Raw genomic sequence first — 8,263 nt, 5'->3', positions numbered from 1 at the left:
TAACTCCTATGCCACCAGGGCTCCCTCTGACCACGCCCCCGGGGGCCGCGAGAGCGAGCCCTAGAACGCAGGCGGCGGGGACATCGGGGCGGCGGGCGCGGCGCGCTGGAGCGCCGGGGACGGAGACGGGGCGGAGGCAGGGAGGAAAGGCAGGTCCCACCGGGTCAGGCAGAGACAGCGGGCGCGGCAGCGAGGTAATAAAAACAGAAGCAGCGGGGCCGGCCGGGAAATCCCACCGACCACCGGCGGGCCAGTGGACAGCCAGCTGCGGAGCGAAAGGCTAACAGCCACCGGGAAGCCCCGGGGCGCGAGGACCGGGGACGGGGAGCTCAGAGGGTCGCCCAAGGGTAGGACGCAGCTGGAGGGGCCGGCCGGACAGTTGGGGTGAGGACCGAGGGGCGTCAGGACCCCAGCGACAGGGACCGCAGGCACGGAAGGCAAGGCGGGAGGGCCTGGAGGTAGCAGGGCTGGTGGGAGTGGCCGGGCAGCCGACCTCGAGCCGAGAGGGCCACGATGGCCCAGACTGGACACAGCGAGGGCCGCGATCTCATGCCCGCGCCTGTCACCCGTAGCGCTGGCCGCGCGCCGAACCCGAGGCAGGCGGTGCTGACGACGACCTCAACAGCGTGCTGGACTTCATCCTGTCCATGGGGCTGGACGGCCTGGGCGCCGAGGCTGCCACCCCGGAGCCTCCACCGCCGCCCCCGCCGCCGCCGCCGCCGCCCTGGGCCTGGCGCCTCCGGCCGCCCGAGGCCTGCTCACGCCGCCCGCCTCCCCACTGGAACTGCTGGAGGCCAAGCCCAAGCGCGGCCGCCGCTCGTGGCCACGCAAGCGCACGGCCACGCACACCTGCAGCTACGCGGGCTGCGGCAAGACCTACACCAAGAGCTCGCACCTCAAGGCGCACCTGCGCACGCACACAGGTGGGCACGCTGGGACCTCGGGGGATGCGTGGCACAGAAAGGGTTGAGGGGTGGGCCTAGTTGAGGACCCCGGGGAAGTGGCACAGGTGAGGGTAGGGGCATGCTGGAGACCCCTTGTGAGGAGCCTGAGGACCCCTACCCAGGGAGGGTGACTCATGTGGTAATGGGAACCTGAGCGGGGGGTGGGGGGGTGGGGGCGGGGTTTAGTTCTCAAAACATCAAGGGGCGAGGGGTGTGTCTGGGTGCTGACAAGGGGGCTTGTGCCCGTCAACATAGCCAGTGTCTGGGTGTGGGGGCGCACACTTGAGGACAGCAGTGGGCAGCTGAGTTCGTGGAGGGAAACTGAGGCTCACCTGGTCCCCCCCTCCTCCTGCAGGCGAGAAACCCTACCACTGCAATTGGGACGGCTGTGGCTGGAAGTTTGCGCGTTCCGACGAGCTGACGCGGCATTACCGCAAGCACACGGGCCACCGGCCATTCCAGTGCCACCTCTGCGACCGCGCCTTCTCACGCTCCGACCACCTGGCGCTGCACATGAAGAGGCACATGTAGCCGGGACGCCCCTCGACCTCCATGCCGGCAGAGGCGGGTCCCTTGTGCCGGCGTGCCCCCCCTGTGACTGTGACTGGTATTTATTAGGGGCCAGAGGACCCCACCGGGCGGCCGCCCAGGGACCCCCTCCCCCACCCCCAGCTTCACCACCAGGCCCAGCCCCCACAGACGGCCCGGTGGGAGAAGATGCCCACATCCCCCTTGACAAGCTTTTTCAAAATGGTGCAATAATTCCGTGTAGTCTTCCCCACTCCGGGTCTACACTCGAGGCTCGACGCTCCATGCCTTGTGAGAAATACAGCCTTAACGTGTACTGTCTGCGATGTTTTTATATAATATTGTACATAGCGACTCTGACAGGTATTAATGTACATAGGAAGACAGTGGGCATTTTGAACGCCTGTATGGTTTTTATAAGACAAAGGCCTTTGCTGGGGTTCTTTTATTGGTTTATTGTGTTTGGTTTTGTTTTTTAATAAAAGAAAAAAAAAGTTTCGCATCATTCCAGAATCCCAATACTGACGTGCCGGCTTGGGGACTAGGACCGCTTGCATGGAGGGCCGCCTGGCAGGAGTTGGCAGCTTGGGTCCAGCCTGCCCTGCACCCAGGGTTTCCAGCTGTAGCATCGAGCTGCCAGAAACATGCGGGTTTCCCTATAACACTTAAACACTGCTTTTTAAGACTGAGGGAGTTATTTTAAGGTTGTTCCCTGGGCCATAAATTGCCTTCTTTTCCCCAGGGGTAGGGAAAGGTCCAGTTCCCGTGATGTGGCCACCTCCTCAAGGCTGACAAATACCACCCTCTGGAAGCTTCTGAGGTTTTAGCCAAACTTCTAGAGCATGCGGGCACACAGAGAAGGGCCTCTGATCTCAAAAAAAAAAACCCCCAAAGGATAGGGTAGAACTGCCCCTGTGGTTTCCAAGACTGACTCTATGGGAGTAGAAGGCCCATCTTTCACCAACTGACTGGTGGTTTCGAACAGCTGACCTTGCAGCTCGCCACCTAAGGAGTAACTCCTATGCCACCAGGGCTCCCTCTGACCACTCCCCGCAGGGATCTTGAATTTATGCATGACGTTTGGTGTTTCTGTAGTACTTTGTCTTTTGCTAGTCTACCACTAACTAAAGCTTGGTAGTTCAGACCCTCCCAGAGGCACCTTGGAAGAAAGACCTGGTGACCTGTTCCCCAAAGTTCACAGCCTTGAACACCCTGTCAGGCACAGCTATGTGTTGGAATGGACTCCAGGCTAACGAATTTTCAACAAAATCTTTGCCTTTTAACGGAATTTTGTTTCAGTGGTCAGCTACCTGCTCTTTGGGGGGATGGACAACATCTTTGAGGACCAGAAATGGTCCTCCCCGTTCCAAAAAACAACCATGGCACACATGGGGTGGCCCCAACCCCACTTGCTGAGATGTGATTTTCTGTTACTGAGGAGCCCACCTCACCCTGTAGATGTCACACCCGATGGCAGAGCCCCCGGAGACGCGCTGCACCCCCCCCACCCCCAAGCATTCTCTCTGACAGGTCCCCCTGGTCACCCTCTTTCTCGGAACCACGATCGCCAACCATTGCACAAGTTCCCAGAAAGTGAAAGCAGCTCTTTAAAGCAGCACTGTTTTTAAAACCCTCTCGCCCCTGTTTCGACACCGGCTGGGATTTCCTCCCTCCGGCCTCCTCGCTGGAAACAGCTGAGGCCCTTGGGCAATCCACAGAAAGCAGAAATGGAGATGCCAATCTGATTCATCTTTTTTTGAGTAAATAACCCTGGCCCACTTCCGCGCGCGCGCCCGTGTGTGTGTGTGTGTGTGTGTGTGTGTGTGTGTGTGTTGCCTGTGTTCTCTGGGGGCCACTTTCTGTAACAAGAAGCGCCTCGGAACCAGAGCACAGTGGTCCCGGTGTCCAGGGTGTGCACCTCGGGGCTCAGACCTGGGCTTCGTTCGGGGCACCCAAGGAGAAGAAAGATTGGAAGGCGATTTGAGAAACCTTTGTCGAAGAGACTCCAGGCTTTCTAGGGAGTTTACACTGGGCTTAAGTCCGTTTTCTTGCCTGTGTGAAAACAGTGCCCGGCTTAACCCTGCAGCACCCAGCATAGGTGACAGAGAAACAGTTGAAACCAAGCTGAAGCTGTGAAGTTTCTGTTTCTTTGAAAGCTTCCAACGAGGGCCAGCAGAGGACAGAGTTCCGGCCTGTTGCCGCTGTTTGAGCTGGAGACTCAGGGTTAGGCGTAGGGGCGCCCCTTTTCTGAGAGCCCCTGGGTGGAGCCGGCAGTGAACCCGTGCTGTCTGGGCTGCTAACGAAAAAGTCGGGGGTGGAGCCTGCAGAAAGGTCTGGCTCTCGACTGGCAGGGAACCCGCCACTGGCAACGCTGTGGAGCAGTCCTCGGCCACGGGTGGCACCTGGGGTGGGGGTCAATGCCACTGAAGCCGGCTTGGTGTGGGGCTTGTTTTCTTTCCCGGATCCCCGATTTCAACTCCCACTCAACATCTGCTGGACCCAAGGTTCTCCAAGTTGGATCCTCCCCCAGGGACCCTTGTCGATGTCTGGAGACTCTGGTGGCTGTCACACTCGGTGCAGGCTCTGCGTGGAAGGAGGCCACGGTGGCAGCCCGCCACCTCGGAATGCACAGGACAGCCCTCCCCTCTGCCCCAGGGAACGAGCCAGCCCCAATGATGGAGTAGAAAGCCGTCTTTCTCCTGCAGAGCAGCTGCTGGTTTCTAACCGCTGACCGTGCAGTTAGCGGCCCAACAAGTAACCACCAGGGCTCCTGACCTTGGAAGCAACTCCTGGCTTAGACCAGCGGTTCTCAGCCTGGGGGTCGAACGACCCTTTCACAGTAGTCACCCGATGCATCACAGTAGCAAACTGACCGTGGAGAAGCAGCAATGAAAATAATGTGATGGTTGGGGGGCCACCACCCCCCCAGGAGCTGTGTGAAAGGGTCACGGTATCAGGAAGGTTGAGAACCACTGGCTTAGACAATAGAGACTGAGGTGACCCTCCAGCATCTGTAAATTCCCTCCTCCCCTCCCCACTCTGTGTGTGGCTTGAAACGGATGCAGCAGCTCAATACCTCAGCAGGCCAGACGACCATGAAACACAGCTCTTGTAAGTGGCCGGGGGTGGGGGGTGTCAGTGGAACCCCCTAACCCAGGGCCTCTCACCTAGGGATGATCTTCCAGGGGACATTTGGGGGTTCCACACTTTGCATGTGTTGTCAGGAAAGACCGGTCCCTGGAGAAGGACGTCCTGTTTGGTAAAGCGGAGGGGCAGCGACAGAAAGGAAGGTCCACAAGGAGACGGACTGACACGCGGCTGCAGCAATCGGCTCAGGGCCGAGAAACCATTGGGAGGAGGGCGTAGGACCGGGCAGTGTTTGGTCCTGGCTTGCATGGGGCTGCTATGGGTCAGAGCCGACTAAATAGCACCTACCAACAACATACTTGGGGTATCAGGTGGGGGTGCTACTAGCACCTGGTGGGAGGCAGCCAGGGATGCTCCTCAACACCTTACAGAGCACAGGCCGGCTCCACATCCCAGAGAATGTTCCAGAACCAAGGATCCACAGGGCAGGCTTTGAGACCTGCTCGGGATCTTAAAAGGTCGGCTCTGCTTTTGTTACAGAGAAGGCAGCCCCATCCCAGGAAGCAGGCTTTGCTGATGACGTTTGCACAGAGCCCCAGGGCCACCCCACCCTCAGGACCCCGGTGAGAACTCACCTGTCCCTGCTGCATTCATCAAATCCTGGCAACAGGGATGATAGAAAACTCACCAATTCGACCCTACAGGATCCAGCAGACATATTTCTGGGACGTGACTGCATTGCTTTCCCGTGACCAGGAGGGCCTGCGTGGCTGTCTGTTGTCCCCTCAGAAGGACTAGCATCTCCTCCAGCTGAGGTTCTGGGTCAGACTCCTTGCCTTCTGGGCCAGAGAGCAAAGTTCGAATCCAGGGCAGTGCGCCTCCCCACCCCACCCCACCCCCACTCACCTCCCGCCCCTGGAGGCTTGCATGTTGCTAGGATGCCGAACAGGTGTCAGTGGTGGTTCCAGAAGGCGGGCTCGGAAGAAAGGCCTGGCCATCCGCTCCTGAAAATCCAGCGTGCAGACCCTGCAGATGGCAGTGCTCAGATCCCCAGTGTGCACAGCCGGGGGCAGGCCCACAATCTCGCCTCAGGGAACGCTGGGGAGGGGGGGGCGGCCCTCAAAGTGAAAGTCAAACTCACAGCCATAGAATCCATCCTGCCTCCTAGCAAGCCTAGAGCACAGAACAGAACTGTCCCGGGGGGTTTCGGAGACCGTCACTCTTGATGAAAATAGAAAGCCTCATCTTTCTCCCAGGGAGCGGCAGGTGGTTTCGAACTGTCGACCTTGCTGTTGGCAGCCCAACGTGCAACCACTACGCCACCTGGGCTCTCCTAAAATCACAGATGCTCCTCAGTGCCTCCCCCACCCCCACCTCCCCGCCACCGGTCTCCTCACTCACACACAAGTGCCAGCACATCTGGTGGGGGTTGAGAGTGTCCCTGCCCCCCGGGCGTCCCAGGTGAGGGCGAGCCCCTGGTGGCCATGCCAGGCAGGGAGAAGAAGCAGGGCCTGGTGTGTGGCCTGCAAGGTCCAACCTGCCAAAGGCTGACCTGGGGGGAACTGAGGCCCAGTCATACCCTGGTGCCAGAACCCCAAACAGCACCAGTTACCAAGCCCGTGTGGGTATGTGTCGGTATCAGACGACAACTCTGCTCCTCGGGGCTTCCGGGAGCTGGTTCGGGGGGGAGTAGATCACCAGGCCTTTCTTCTGAGGCACTTGCTTGTGAACCAGAACCACTCACTTTGCAGTTAACAGCCAAGTGGCTTGCACCACTTGGAGAATCCCTCCGGGAGCCAACCCTGAGTCCTCTGAGGGCCACGGTCTTCCCTTGGCTGTGAGGGACTGTACCGCCGATCCCAGGCGCGAGGCAGTGGGGGAAGAGAACATTTGACGCCCCGGCCTTTCGCCATTTCAATTGTCCTTGTGTTTGGGGGGAGGTTGGGGGATGGGGGGAGGTCAAGGAGGGCAGGGCAGGTTGAGAAAAGTGATACCATCCATGTCCCTGAGAACAAACACACCCACCGACGTCAGGCCCTTTGCACCTGCTGTTCCCTCAGCCTGGAATGCCGTTCCCCTCGTTTTTCCGGCAGATACCTGTACGAGCCCAGGAAGGCCACGGATTGCTGGCAGCCAGATGCAATAGGTGACATCGTGATAAACGGAGGGAAGCCGAGTGCTGTCAAGGATATCATCTCCTTGGAACCACAGTCCATGCTCACGGAAGCAAGCGGCCAAGAAGCCAAAAGACGCCCTGCATTTGGGTGAATTTGCTGCGCAAGATCTCTCTACAGGGCTGACGAGCAAGCACGCTGCTTGGAGAACCAAGGGGCGCCTGACCCAAGCCCCAGTGATGCCAGTCATCTCATGGGCATGTGGAAGCTGGACACTGAATAAGGAGGGGCAGCAAAAAAGAAGACCCCAATGAGCTGGATCAATACAGTGGCTGCAATGATAGGCGCAAGCATGGCAGCGACTGTGAGGCCGGTGCCGGAGCGGCCGGGCGGGGGGTTCTTCCTGTTGTACACAGGGCAACAGACGGTTCTGAATGGATCTGACAGCACCTCGCAGCCATAGAGGCTCTAGAACCACGTCCTGGGTTGGGACGTCTAGCCTCCTGGGCTACAGGAAAATAAATTCACAGTGAGGCCCGGATGGACGGAGGACACACAAGGGTCAGAGGTGGGCAGGCCTGGGCCCTCCTCACCCAGCACTTGCTCGCCCTGCTGTTTGCTATTGTGTTCTCAAAGACCATCGAGTCAGTGCGACTGAGAGCCACCCCTGGAGCACGCCAGAACAAGGCACTGCCCAGCTCTGCACCAGCCTCACAGCTGTCCCTCTGCTTGACTGAACCCGTGCTGCAGCCACTGGGTCCATCCACCTGCCTTCCCTCTTCTTCACTGACCCCACCCCTTTAATAAGCATGCTGTCCTTCACCAGGGACTGGTCTCTCCTGATAACGTGTCCAAAGGACACCATCCTTGCTTCCAAGGGACATTCTATCCTGGCTGGCCTTCTTTGGGGACAGATTTATTGGTTCTTGGGGGGCATCGCCAACACGCTTCACCAACGCCATAAGTCAAATGGGCGCATGCTTCTCCCATCTTCTCTCTCGATGTCCCGTTTTCACACGCATGGGGATGATGGCCAACACCACAGCTTTGGTCAGGCACACCTTGGTCCTTTTCCAAGTGACCTTTGCTCTTGGGCACTTTCAACAAGTCTTGGGCAGCAGTTTGACCCCCTGCAATCCCTCCTTTGCTCTCTTGACTGCTGCTTCCCGTGAGTGTTGATTGTGGGAAATGAACACCTTGACAACTTGCATCTTCTCTCTGCTATCACGGGCCACTAAGGTACAACATGTGCGCTCTATTCGCCTGGATTGAAAGAGGAAGGTGATTGGGAAGAGGAGAAGGGAGGGAGGAGGGAGATGAGATATGTGTGGGTGAGTCGCCTCCATGAACAACTGCCTCCCTGCCACGAGACCGGATGAACTGGTTGGTGCCTAGCAGGTGTTTTTGACCATTTCGATCAAAGAGTGTAGAGAGGAATCACGATCAAAGTGGGGGAAATGTAGAACCAACTTTTAAATTCTCAAGGAATCCAGACATCCTGGATCTATGGAGCCTGGTGGAAGCCACACAATGGTGGCCCTGAGGTCGTCTTTAAACAAACCTTAAGTGTGTGTGTGTGTGTGGGGGGGG

At 58.5% G+C, this 8,263-nt stretch overlaps 1 protein-coding gene across 1 annotated transcript; it reads left to right on the top strand.

The window, feature by feature from the left end:
• The first annotated feature begins 513 nt into the window (after window positions 1-513).
• KLF2 (Kruppel like factor 2) lies at window positions 514-1,977 on the top strand. Its single transcript, XM_004715527.2, has 3 exons — window positions 514-568; window positions 690-923; window positions 1,300-1,977. The coding sequence occupies exons 1-3, from the start codon at window positions 514-516 to the stop codon at window positions 1,473-1,475; spliced, it is 465 nt and encodes a 154-aa protein (XP_004715584.1). The 3' UTR covers window positions 1,476-1,977.
• Window positions 1,978-8,263: the final 6,286 nt, after the last annotated feature.

This window comes from Echinops telfairi, unplaced genomic scaffold (assembly GCF_000313985.2).
Source record: "Echinops telfairi isolate 266 unplaced genomic scaffold, ASM31398v2 ScPeMD7_30;HRSCAF=105, whole genome shotgun sequence".
NCBI lineage: Eukaryota > Metazoa > Chordata > Mammalia > Afrosoricida > Tenrecidae > Echinops > Echinops telfairi.
This window is presented reverse-complemented; position numbering and strand designations above follow the sequence as displayed.